Source organism: Panicum virgatum, chromosome 5K, assembly GCF_016808335.1.
Source record: "Panicum virgatum strain AP13 chromosome 5K, P.virgatum_v5, whole genome shotgun sequence".
Classification (NCBI taxonomy): domain Eukaryota; kingdom Viridiplantae; phylum Streptophyta; class Magnoliopsida; order Poales; family Poaceae; genus Panicum; species Panicum virgatum.
This window is the reverse complement of record NC_053140.1, coordinates 6,716,554-6,729,850: the sequence shown is the minus strand read 5'-3', so window position 1 is coordinate 6,729,850 and position 13,297 is coordinate 6,716,554. Positions and strand designations below refer to the sequence as shown.

The window sequence follows — 13,297 nt, the reverse complement described above, 5'->3', positions numbered from 1 at the left end:
CTCGCCACGTCCGTCCGTGGCGGCGGTGGAGCTCGCGCCCACGTCGGCGAGAGGGGCGGGCCGCGGCGGCGGAGCTTGCACCCGCGGCGGTGGGAGGGGCGAGGCGCAGAGCTCGGCCGCGGCCCCTGGCGGCGCGGCGCAGAGCTCGACCACGGCCCCGGTGGCTCGCCGAGCTTGGCCGCGGCCCTGGCCGCGCGCGCGGAGCTCAGCCGCGGCCCCTGGTGGCGCGGCGCAGAGCTCGACCGTGTCCCCGGCGGCGCGCGCGGAGCTCGGACGCGGCCCCGGCGGCGCGCGCAAGAGCCTCGACCACGGCGCAGCGCGGGTGCGTTCCGGAAGCGGAGGCCGAACGGCGCGGCGGGGCAGAAGGGCGGAGGCGGAGGACGGCGGGGCAGAGGTGCGACCGCACCGGCCGGCTCCGCCTCGCCCCGTCCAGCTCGCCGTGGCTGCGGAGATGGGCCCTGTGGTTGCGCTCACCGGAGCTGCCTTGGCCCCTGTGGCCGCTCGTGCTCGTGCTGAATCGCGCGTTCGTCGGTCCCTCGGCGGCGGCGGCGAGCTCCACCCCTGCGCGGCCATGGAGGCGGCGGCGGCCATGGAGGCGGCGGCGCGAGCTCCACCTCGGCTAGGCTATGGAGGCGGCGGCGCATGGGCTCCTCGGCGCTGGGGGGTGGCGCTAGGCGGCGCTGTGCGGCGCTGAGCGGGCGGATGGGAGGACGGGAAAGATATAGTTAGTCTGTTGGAAATCATGGACAAATAGAGAGTGAAAGTTAGCTAAATGAATAGCTATATAGCAATATAGAGAGTAGGATTTGTATAATCTATTGGAGATGCTCTTAAGCGTGATCAGGATTTGAATTCGAATTCGAATCCAATGTTAACCCTGAATGACGCTACTGACGAAACCGTCGCTTAAATCACGCGCATTATTCTTGCCTCGCGGGGGGCGTGGGCGCGTGGAGCGGGATAGGTAACGGGGATCGTGCCGCACAGGGTTTCGGTCGTGGCCCCCCAGGCTCTTCATATATACAGCGTCCGTGCGGCGGCGCCGCTCGCTGAAACAATCCAAGATGGCAACCCCCGCCGCCGCCGCCGCGCTGAGCATGAAGCTCCTCGTCGACACCAAGGCGCGGCGGGTGCTGTTCGCGGAGGCGGGCAAGGACGTCGTCGACTTCCTCTTCTCCCTCGTCGTCCTGCCCGTCGCCACGGTCGTCAAGCTGGTCGGGGCGGATGCCGTGGTCGGCTCCATCGGCAACCTCTACGCCAGCATCGACAGGCTCGACGGAACCTACGTCCAGGCCGGCGCCGCCAAGGACGCGCTCCTCTCCCCCACCGTGCTCTCGCCGGCGGCGAGCGCCAACGGCTCCCTCCTCCGCCTGCCGGAGCCGCCGTCTGCGAAGCCAGAGACCTTCTACAGATGCCCCGGCAACAGCTACACCACCTGCCGAACCTACGTGGCTACGTCACGGACGTGCACGGTAAGTCTTGCCCGACCTGTGGCAGCTCCATGACGACGGCGGCGCAGTACATCTCGCCGGGGTCCGACCAGCAGGCGGCGCAGGGCGCGGCGGCGGGGCTCGTGCAGGGCGTGGAAACGTACACGGTGCTCGACAACCTGACGGTGACGCCCATGTCCGCCATCTCCGGCATCACCCTGCTCAACACCTTCGCGGTGAGGGACCTCGCCGACCTGCAGGAGAAGACCGTGCAGCTCGGCTGCGAGGAGGTCGTCATCAATCACTGAATCTCTAATCTGCTCTCGATCGAGCATTTTAATTTCCTTCATTAACATATTGATATTGTTCATGCATCATGCATCAACTAATTAACGTTCGACATGGACGACAGGGTCTGGCGATTCTGAAGGCATCGCTCGAGTCCAAGACCGTGCTCACCGACGTCTTCCTCGCCGACAAGAAGGCTCCCGATCGCGCCTCCTGAATGTTGGGCATCTGTGGGCTGTGGCTGTCGTCGTCCGTCAACATGCATGCATGGGTCGAGTAGTAGCTTAATTATTTATCAAAAAAGAAGTAGTAGCTCGCTTAATTAGGTTGTGATGCCTCAGCTTGCTGCGTCATGAATCCGTTCGAGTCTTTTGGGTTGTTCTGAAATCGCGCGATCATCTAGTAGTTAAGCTCCTGGTATCCCGGTTGTCATCAGTTTTTGTGTTGAATGCATTTGAAATTTGAATACAATCTAGGCTGTGTTTAGATCCATAAAATAGTAGTAAAAAGAGTCACATCGAACACTGTAGCATTTTTCGTTTGTTTGTGGTAATTGTTGTCCTACCATGATCTAATTAGGCTCAAAAGATTCGTCTCGCCGTGTACATCAAAACTATGCAATTAGTTTTTTTATTTATCTACATTTATTGCTCCATGCATGAGACAAAAGATTTGATGTGATAGGTGAATAGTGAAGTTTGGAGAGAGAAATTTTAGAACTAAACACAGCCCTGGAGGTTTATGTTGGAATGATGCGTCTTGGAGCACTGAATTTTCTGGATCACTAGATCGCAAATGATGAACTCAGGTCATCAGGTGGATTTTTTTCAGGGAAAGAGAATTTGAAGCCACCCATCATTTCTCTACTCCTATAATGTGGGAGTGGTTCGTGCGTCGGCTAAGCCGCGCGGCAGCGCGAGCCGGACGAAGCCGCCGCGGCACGTGAGGCACGAGTGCACGACCCGCAGCCCACGCCACAGCGCCCTCCGCCCACGCACCCAACCGTCTGTCCCAGCACGTCCCTACCTCCACGCTGCCGTCCGCACGGCCGCCGGCAACCGCATCGGCGTGCGCACCCGTCCGTCACGCCACCCCAAGTCGGCCGTCTCCCCCGATCGCCGCCTTGCCCCACCTGGTCACGGTGCCTGGTCGCCGCAGGCGCGAAGCCCCGCCGCCACCGATCGACACTCCGCCCGGCTGCTGCTTCCATCGGTCGCGTAGGAACTTCGCAACTCCTACACTGGTGACTGGCGGCCACTATGTGGTGCGCCTCCCTTGGATCCAGGTACGCCTCGGCCTCCCCCAGATCCCCCCTCTCCTCTTTCCTTTCCTCCATTTCCCGGAGAGCGCGGCCGACAACCACTCTAGGGTGCGCCTCCCTCGGATCCCCCTCTTCCTCTTCCCCCTCCCTCTCCTTCCCGGCGAGCGCGGGGCAGCGGCCGGCCTGGCCTCGGGTGGGCGAGCGTGGCCTCGTGCCGGCGGCGGCGATGGGGTTGCGGCGAGCGTGGGCTGGGGCAGGCTGCGGCGAGCGTGGCCGAGAGCGGGCCGGTGGTCGGCCTGGCCTCGGGCAAGCATCACGCCGCACCGGCAGCGATGGGGCGCGGCCAGCCCAGCCTCGTGCCGGCGACGGCAAGCAAAGGCCTAGCGCGGAGCAGCAGTAGCAATGGCCTCACCGCTGGCCGCCCGCCTCCCGTGCCATGTCATAGCTCGTCAAGACCAACGGCTGCCGCGCATTCCTCGTCGACACCCTCGCCCTGGTAAAGCCTCTACGTCCTGGGTCCTACGAGTGCTCGGGAGGTGTTCGGCGAAATGCTCCTCCTCCGACGGGGACGCTGGCGTGGGTGTGGGGGGCTGTGGTCGTCGCAGGTCAGGAAGCTCGAGTCGCAGGGAGTGCCCACCAAGCAGGCCGAGGCCATCACCGAGGTGCTCAACGACAGCCTCGACAGCATGTCCGAGTCGTTCATCTCCAAGGCCGACATTCAGAAGGTAGTGCTAGGCATTGCGTGGCGGGCTGTTTCTTATCTTATGGTTTGATTTGATTTGGTTAGTCTATGGCTTGGGTACTAGCCTTCCTCATGTGTTGGTGGTACTTATTTGATTCCTTGTGTGCAGAGTGAGATGCTGGAGGAGTCCAATATCGATCTCCAAGTTCAAGTCGCAAGTGCAGATCTCGCATGTATTCTTCAAAGCTAAGCTGTCTCGTCGTGACCATTAGGCGTTGTTGGATTTTTCGCTCTAACTTGATCTTGGAGCTTGTACGAGTTTGTTTTAGAATGTTTAGTTTCTTTAGAATGTTCAGTTTCAACGTTACTGTGACGAAGGTTTATACAACCACCTTTAGAACTGCTGCTCATTATGTGATGACCCTATTAGTTTGAGGGATTGATGTATGGGAAATGGCGATTGTCGGTTGAGATCACCATTTGAATTTCTGCCTTTTCAGGGATCAGATTATGGCGGAGACGGGCGACGACGAGCCGGAGGCCGTCGGCGACGTTCCTCACAGGCGGAGGCCAGCGGCACGGCCCCACGCCGGTGGAGGCCAGCGGTGCGACCACACGTATCACGGACGATGGGGCGAATCAGCAGGCAAAACAGATTGGAGACCGTAGCAAAGCACGGGTACTTTACTAGTATTTTAATGAAGGAAATTAAAGCCACCCATCATTTATTTGTTCAGGTGGATTGGTCAGCACTGAATTTGAAGCCACCCATCAAGCTGATGTCACTGGAGCCTCCAGCCTGAAAGCCAAAGTCAGCAGTTTCAACGTTGGCCTGATCTAAGCAAGCTGTCGCACGCCAGCCTTACCATGAAAGCATACCATCAAAATCTTGTTGGCTACTCTTGAATGCATGCTATCAAAACCTCATCCAGATTAAGCAGCGAGTTATATCTTTCTTTGCTGCTCAACATCCGGGTACGTTCACAGTTGACCACCAAGAACACCACAGCAGTATCACGGTGTATAATAAATGTAATAAAAAAAAACCCACCTCTGTCTGCAATTCATCACCATCGTTCTCGCTCTTCATCTCCTTCTCGTAGCAATGGCATCCTTTGCGCATGCCTTGCTGACATTTCTCGCCGCCGCCGCCGCCCTCTCTCCTGCGCCTGCGATGTGCTATGTCAACCCGGGGGGAAACCCCCACCTGCTGCAGGATAGTGCTTCGGCCTATCCTACGCGCATTGTGCTCGTCCGGCCACCGCCGGACACCGGAGCAGCTGCTGACGAATTCACCCACCGGCTGTGGCACGAGTCCTTCCTGCCCACCTCCCTCACCGACTCCGGCGAGCCGCGCCTCGTGCACTCCTACACCGAGGCGTTCAGCGGTTTCGCGGCAAGGCTCACGGATGCCGAGCTCGACGCGGTGGCCGAGAAGCCGGGGTTCGTGCGCGCGTTCCCCGACCGCACGCTCCAGCTCATGACCACGCACACGCCGGAGTTTCTCGGGCTCAGGCAGGGCCCCGGGTTCTGGAGGGACGGCGCCGGGTACGGGAAGGGCGCCATCGTCGGCCTCCTCGACGCTGGCATCTACGGCGCGCACCCTTCCTTCGCCGACCACGGCGTCGCGCCGCCGCCGGCCAAGTGGAAGGGCACGTGCGCCGGCTCCGCGTCCCGATGCAACAGCAAGCTCATCGGCGTCAGGTCCCTCGTCGGGGACGATGCCAGGGACGACTTCGGGCACGGGACGCACACCTCGTCCACGGCCGCGGGGAACTTCGTCGCCGGCGCCTCGAGGGACGGCATGGCCGCCGGCACCGCGGCCGGGGTCGCCCCCGGCGCGCACCTCGCCATGTACAAGGTGTGCACCGGCAAGGGGTGCTCCGACTCGGCCGTGCTGGCCGGGATGGACGCGGCGATCAAGGACGGGGTGGACGTGATCTCCCTGTCCCTCGGTGGCAACGCCACGTTCCGATTCGATCACGACCCCATCGCCATCGGCGCCTTCAGCGCGGTGGCCAAGGGCATCACCGTGGTGTGCGCCGCCGGCAATAACGGCCTCAAGCCAGCGTCCGTCGTCAACGACGCTCCGTGGCTGATCACCGTCGCTGCAAGCTCGGTGGACCGGAGCCTCCTCGCCGAGGTTCAGCTCGACGACAAGGACCTCACCGTTGCCGGCGAGGCGATTAACCAGCAGGTGACCAACTCGAGCACGTTATTTCCCGTCCTCTACTCCGACGAGCGGCGCAACTGCATCTACCGTGGCGAGGAACGCAAAGCCGTCGCCGGCAAGATCGTGATCTGCGAGGCCGTCGACAACCTTCTACCCTACAACACATCGGAGAAGTCCATCCTCCGTGACATCAAGAGCGCCGGCGCCGCCGGCGTTGTGCTGATCAACACCAAGGCTGACGGGTACACCACCGTGCTCTACGACTACGGCTCCGACGTGGTCCAGTTGACCGCCGCCGACGGAGGTAGAGTCACCAAGTACGCGTCGTCCAACTCCGCGACGGCGGCCAGCAGGTTCATCAACCACAGGACGACGGTGCTCGGCGTCCGCCCATCTCCAACCGTGGCCTCGTTCTCGTCGCGTGGTCCAAGCACCATCACTCCGGGCGTGCTCAAGCCGGACGTCCTGGCTCCGGGGCTCAACATCCTCGCCGCCTACCCGCCCAAGACCCTTCTCGGAGCCGGACCTTTCGACGTCCTGTCCGGCACGTCCATGTCCGCGCCGCACATCAGCGGTGTCGCCGCGCTCATCAAGAGCGCGCACCCCGGCTGGTCGCCGGCGGCCGTCAAGTCGGCCATCATGACGACCTCAGACGCCGTCGACAGGAGCGGCGGCCCGATCCTGGACGAGCAGCGCAGGAACGCCGACGCGTACGCGACCGGCGCCGGTCATGTCAACCCCGCCAGGGCCGCCGACCCCGGCCTGGTGTACGACCTCGGCGCCGCCGACTACGCCGGCTACATCTGCGCGCTCCTGGGCGATGCCGCGCTGGCGGTGATCGCGCGCGACCCCAGCCTGAGCTGCGCGAAGCTGCCTAGGACGCCGGAGGTGGAGCTCAACTACCCGGCGATCACGGTGCCGCTGCAGCCGGCGCCGTTCACGGTGAGGCGGACGGTGACGAACGTGGGGCCAGCGGCGTCGACGTACACGGCAGAGGTGGAGGCGCCCAAGTCCCTGACGGTACGCGTATCGCCCGGGACGCTGGTGTTCACCAAGGCCGGCGAGAAGAAGACGTTCAGTGTGACGGTGAGCAGCCATGGCAGCGGCGACGTCTTAGAAGGCAGCTTGAGCTGGGTATCAGGGAAGCATGTCGTCAGAAGCCCGATCATCGCCGCTGCCGGGCGCCGTCTGCTGGAACGGTGATTGGCTTTTGTACGTAGCAGTCTGGTTCAGCTTAAGAAAAAATTGCACAATAAATGAATCCCATCACAAACTATTTGATACTAGGAGTGATACTGTCATTAAACTACCATCATCTAGTACAGAACAGTTTATACTAGTGTACATGATAGGAAATCCAGCTACTACCGTAGATCCCACTCTAGCACCAAAAGACAATCAAGCAAGTTACAGTTACAAACAGATGCTCAAAGTCAAAGGTCAAGGGTCATTCTGCTCACAGCTAACAACAGTAACAGGTCAAGTTACAGTTACTTTTTTTTTTTAACATCCACGGAGTCAAGAGAACCAGTTATATAGTACACTTTTGGCCATTACAAAATTCGAATGAATCAGGGCCCTTTTGGCGACGAGCACAACAAACCTATGTTTTTATATACATGCCGCTAATACTATCTACTCTTTGTTCTTCTACTGGACAGCGGTCCGATTTTCGTGAGCACACAAGCACTCATGCAACGCTCAGTCAAAAGAATACCCAGCCCAGGATCCTGAATCCCTGTGCTAGCCTGCTAGGGGCAGAAAACACCTCACAAATTCTGTACGCAGTTGCCGCGAAAGACAGGAACATGCCCCTCCCAGGCGAGATGACCTAACCAAGTCCTAGCCAACCTGCAATCTTTGGTTAATTTTGCCTAGAATTGTGTATAGAATAAAGCGTGTTAGAAGATTGAATTTCGGCTAAGCCCTTTGGGCCTCTAGGCTGCAGCAGCACAGGCCCATTGTGCCTCCTCGCGCGGCTGGCACGGCGAAACGGCGGCGGATCAACAAGCCTTTTTCCTCGCGCGGCAACGCGTCCGTCCAAACAAGTTCCTCTCCATCCCATCCCATCTAGTCTAGTACTAGGACATCAGCGTGCTTCGTCGCGCCCTGTCTCTCCCTCCACTCACCTCCCCGCGCGCGGATGGCGGCGCGGCTGCCCTCCCCTCCCTCCCCTCCCGTCTCTCCCTCCACTCCCCTCCCTGCCCATCTCTCCCTCCACTCCCCCGTGCGCGGATGGCGGCGCGGTGGCACGGGACCGGTCGAGGCGGGGACGGCAGCGCGGGCGCGGCCGAGGCGGCGGCGCACAGACGGCAGCGCGGGGGCGGCCGAGGCAGCAGCGCGCGGACGGCGGAGCCACGCGCGCCGTGGTTGCTCCGCTCGCACCCCAACGCTGCCGCTCGGCGTCCTCGGCCATCCCCGGCGTCGACGCCCGCACGGCCTCCTCCGCAGGAGCACCCGCACCCACACCGCCCCGCTCGCCCTCTCCTGGCGACCCTCCGCCGTGCCCCGCCTCCTCGCCCGGGCGCCGCCGTCCCGCTCACCCTCTCCTCGCGACCCTCCGCCGTGCCCCGCCTGGTCTCCCGGGCGCCGCCGCCCCGCTCGCCCTCTCCCCCTCTCCTCGCGAACCTCCGCCGTGCCCCGCCTCGGGATGGGAACGTGCGCCCCCTCGGAGACCGAGCACGATGACCCCAGCGGGACCCAGTCGCAGGCGAGGCGGTGCGGGGGAGACGGTGCGGCAACCCGCCGCGGCCCCACCCACAGCGAGAGCGCCGCGGCGCAGCGACCGAGCCGGCAGTCCAGGACCCGCGTCGGGCGTCTCCCCTCCACGTGTCGCTCGGAGAACGTCCGAACGCACTCAGCTCTCCTTCCCCAGGGTGTATAGGAGTAAGAGTACTAGCACGCGTTCAAGTCTCCTCTTCCCCAATCCGGCAATCCCCCACCACCCCACAACAAGGATGGCGACGACCACCCCCGCCGAGCTCAGGATGAAGCTCCTCATCGACGCCAAGTCCCGGCGCGTGCTGTTCGCGGAGGCCGGCAAGGACGCCGTCGACTTCCTCTTCTCCCTCCTCGCGCTGCCCCTCGCCACGGCCGCCGCGCTGGTCGGGCCGGGGTCCGTGGCCGGCAGCGTCGGCACCCTTTACGCCAGCGTCGAGAGGCTCGACGACTCCTACATCCTGCCCGGCGCCGACAGGAGTCGCCTCCTCCGCCCCACGATCGTGGCCTCGCCCGCCATGACCGTCACCAGCTCCCTCCTCTTGCCGTCGCAAGGTGGGTGGGTGAAGTCCTTTTTCAAGTGCGAGAACAGCGGCAGGTACGGATACGGATACAGCGGCGACACCTGCTCCAGGTACGTGACCGACGCTGGCGGCGCCGCCTGCCCCAGCTGCCACCGCCCGATGACGGCGCCGCTCGAGTACGTCTCACCGTCGGCGTCGGCAGCCGGATCGGGCGGCTTCGGCCAGTGGGTGGCGCCGCCGAACGCCTCCACCGGTGGAGCGGCGAGAGGGTTCGTGCAGGGGGTGGTGACGTACACGGTGCTGGACGACCTCACCGTGACGCCCATGTCCGCCATCTCCAGCATCACGCTGCTCAACGCCTTCGCCGTCACCGACCTCGCCGCGCTCCAGGAGGTGACCGTGCGCCTCGGCTACACCGAGGTGATACATCCACACATCGCCTTCAATCTGTTCGATCGCTCTTGTTCGCTTTCATGTGTTTCTAATTCTGCTCTCCAATCCGTGTCGATTGTGAGACACTGATCGTTAATTTTGCCGGCAGGGCTTGGCGATCCTCAAGGCCTCCCTGCAGTCCAAGACAGTCCTCACCGATGTTTTCCTCGGCTCCGGCCGTGCGTGAAGCTCCGTAGTCTGTACGTGCGTGGTCACAGTGGTCACAACACAAGAGTTGCTGAGTTGAAGATGGGTTAATTAGGCCGCTATTTTGTGATGCTTTAATCAGTCTGGGTGTGTGATAGATGATCCGTTCACCTATATGTACTTTTTTGCAATGTTTTGCTCAAGAATTGGGCTCATGATTACTCTGTTTCTTGTACTAGTCTGTGGTTTTGCGCCTGCCTTTTGGCTCGTCGCGTGATAATATGATGGTTGCATATTATACTTTTGGAAAGTTAGGGCTTATTTGACAGAGCTCCACTCTGGAAACTCCAGCAACTCCATCAAGGCATCAATATGTCGTGCCAAACGCGTCCAGCTCTAGAAACTCCAACTCCGAAAAAAAACTTGGAGTTGGAGGCGAACTCCATGATTTTTCTGGAGCTCCTCAAGGGGTGCTCCAAAAATACTTACCTCATGGAGTTGGTTGAATTACCCACCTTTACCACTGGTTATACATAACGGTCTGGGAGAAAAAAAAAAGAATCGGTCACTTCTCCCCCTGCGCCTGGCGCTTCTCTCCCGTGCCGCCCAACTTAGGGGTGGAAAACCCTAGCGCCGCCCGCCACTCCCCTCGCAGACCTCGCCACGGCTATCGATTTGGAGCGAAATGGAAAGCACTGAAGATGATCTACATCCCCATATAGGTATTAATGTCTAATTCCTCGTGAATCCCCTATAATTTGTCTCTCTTGTCACTATTTTTTTCTTCCCCATCCATGGCGCCATGGTTTCTTCTTCCGGGCTCCCCATATAGGTATTGCTGTTTTAAACTCTTATTACAAGCTTTTAGCTCACTTTCTTGACCCTTTAGCACGCTTGCTGTGCTTTCCGCATCCTCCTCCTCGAGGACCCTTCTGCAGTGCCATTGCACTGACAACGTCATCCTAGGCTTCATCATCAGTGACCTCGTATGTGATGTAGCCTTTGGTCTCGAACTCACGCCTCACCCTATCCTGGAGGACGGCTATCCTCTCATCGGAACGCCTTGCCACGACTTCGGCCGCCGAGAGGGCGGTCGTCAAGTCGTCGCACAGGTCCTGATGGTTCTCCGCGAGATAGGCAGGCAGCTCCGCCTGCTTAGGAAAAGGCGCATAGATACTCGTATGTATTTGTGTTCACTAGTAGGGACTTCTGTGATGCGTATAGAGCTGCTACCTAAACGGAATCGCTCGCTGTTCACTTTTCTTCAATATAAACACGGGGTAGGCTAGTGCTCGTAGGCTTGTACTAGTAGACCGGAGCCAATACCACTACAGACTAGTACAACTAGGTCAACCGCGCGCTACGCCGCGCCCAGTTGAAATTATTGAGCAAAATAGTTAATGTATTGACGACCCATCTCCAACCTCCCCTCCAGGCGCCGGCGAGTCCCAATGGCCTCACCCGCGAGGTCCTTCCTCCTGAAGATATATATGTACAAAAAAGCCTGAGGCCCGACAACCCGACACGAGGCACGATTTTTTGTAACCATTAGGTACCTCTCCAACCCTCTCTAGTTTAAAATTTTATATTAATTCTCTAAAAATTAAGTACAAAATTTTGAACGGGTTGAAGGTGCGGGGTTATCCATTTGCACCCTAGATCGATCCCCTTCTCCCGTGTTCAGCCCTCTCTATCTCCAGGCCCTCCTCTCCTCTGTCTTGCGCCTGTCTTGGCCCCGCCGCCGGCTGCAGCGAGCCCGTCGTCGGAGCGGCCGCCAGAGGAGCTGCGCCCGCTCGCCGGGGCGCCGCAGGAGTGTGCCGCTCGGCCGCCGCAGGAGCCGCGCCGCCCGACCGCTGCAGGTACACTGCCCACCGCCCGCCTGCTGCTGCCGGAGCGCCGCCGCCGCCGCTGCCACCCCGCTGCAGCCAGCTGCTACCCGCCATCCCGTGCTCTTCTATCTCTCGACACGCCTCTGCATCTCGTGCTCCCCTGCAGGCCACTCGGCCCCGCCTCCTGCAGGCTGCAGGCCGCTGCCCTTGCAGGAGCGCCGCCATCCGCCTGCTGCAGGAGCCTCCACCCGCCCGATGCAGGAACCCCGGCAAGGATTCGAGGACCGATGCCGCTGCTGATTGTGTTGTCGTTGGTTGTGGGGTTTGCACTCAAGTAGACTATTTGTAATGGAGATCTTTGTAATATGGATAATCCATGTATTTATCAATGCAATGAATTAGAGTTGTGACCATTGAACTATATGGTTTGGTGATCCGTGATGTTTAATTTGGAGAAAAAATGGACAGTATGTCCCACAGCAGAGCTCCTGTTGGGGACGGCGACAAGCAACCTGCAGGGGGCGGCGTCCAGCGGCCTTTAGGGGCCGGCGATTCCCTGTAGGCTGCTCGCAGGGGGGGCGGCCTGAAGGTGTCCTGGCACCAAGGGGCGGCGGTGTCTTGCAGGGGCCGCGCTGCAGGGGGCGGCGGCGGCCTGGAAGGGAGATGCTGAGAGAAGAGAGCAGTCGAGGTGAGCACGGGAGAGAAGAAGAAGAATGATTTGATCAATGGATGGGCGGTGTCTCGTGGAGACAGGGAGAGGAGAGGCCGGCAGGTCCCACACACAGCGGGAGGCGGTGCGGCAGTAGCAAGGCCCACACGCAGAGAGCGCCGTGCGGCTTACGCGAAACGAGCGAACGGCGAATCTAGGAGCCGCGTCGGCCGTCCTCTCCCAGGACGCGTGTCGCCCGGGGAACCGCCGAGCGCTGCCGTCCCTCCCGCTCCAGGGCGCATAGTAATAAGAGTATGCGGAGTAGGATAGTACTCGTAGCCGTAGGCTTGTACTGGTAGAGCGGAGCCGTTTGGAGGTGAGCTGCTCTGCCCTGTCCCTGAGCAGCCGCCTGCTTTTGCTTTTGACTGGCAGGCAGGCCTCTCCCACTCCCTGTCCCTTCCAACAGAGAACAGACAGTTGCCTGCTGCGGCTTTGTTCGCTTTCAAAATTTCTCTATCCAAATTTTACTATTCATCTATCATATCAAATTTTTTACCTCATGTATAGAGTATTAAATATATATAAATAAAAAAACTAATTGCATGTTTTGATGTACACGACGAGACGAATCTTTTGAGCCTAGTTAGGTCATGGTAGGACAACAATTATCACAAACAAACGAAAAGTGCTACAATGTGCCACAGTGTCCGATGTGACCTTTTTTATTACTATTTTACATATCTAAACACAGCCGTCATTGTTCTGTACTGTTTCGCCCGCTTGTCATCGTTCGGTACTGTTTCGCCCGCTTGTGGTTTTCCTCTTCCGCCGATCGAGGCCGTTTCCCTCGCCACCGAGCCTGGCGCGACTTCCGGTGGCCGGTGCCGCGACCTGGGGCCTACTTGCCCAATGAAATATTTAGATGAGGTGATAATGATATTTTAAAAGAAAATATTAAATATAAATTAATTATACGAAGATAATTTGCATAACATACGTTGCCGATTATCAAATCTTATATAAAAAATTAATAATATTAGGCTACAGTAAATATATACTAATATTAAATTAATTAGATTTAACGGATTCATCTTGTAACCTTATCCTAGTAGACCGGATCCAACACGTAGTAGAATTATCTTATATCTGGTCTTTCTAATTGAC

General features: G+C 59.4%; 2 protein-coding genes, 1 long non-coding RNA gene and 1 pseudogene across 3 annotated transcripts; all 4 read left to right on the top strand.

Moving 5' to 3' along the window:
- The first annotated feature begins 1,064 nt into the window (after positions 1 to 1,064).
- On the top strand, positions 1,065 to 2,105 carry LOC120709624 (annotated as a pseudogene).
- A 944-nt stretch (positions 2,106 to 3,049) lies between these two features.
- On the top strand, positions 3,050 to 4,137 carry LOC120710465. Its single transcript, XR_005689902.1, has 2 exons — positions 3,050 to 3,704; positions 3,831 to 4,137. It is a non-coding gene; the product is annotated as an uncharacterized LOC120710465 (long non-coding RNA).
- Positions 4,138 to 4,766: 629 nt separating this feature from the next.
- Positions 4,767 to 11,822, top strand: LOC120709623 (subtilisin-like protease). The gene is made up of 3 exons (XM_039995306.1): positions 4,767 to 7,008; positions 10,668 to 10,767; positions 11,288 to 11,822. The coding sequence occupies exons 1-3, from the start codon at positions 4,767 to 4,769 to the stop codon at positions 11,820 to 11,822; spliced, it is 2,877 nt and encodes a 958-aa protein (XP_039851240.1).
- LOC120710464 lies at positions 8,751 to 9,890 on the top strand. Its single transcript, XM_039996147.1, has one exon. It carries the CDS (start codon positions 8,792 to 8,794, stop codon positions 9,596 to 9,598), a length of 807 nt encoding a protein of 268 aa, XP_039852081.1. The 5' UTR covers positions 8,751 to 8,791; the 3' UTR covers positions 9,599 to 9,890.
- Positions 11,823 to 13,297: the final 1,475 nt, after the last annotated feature.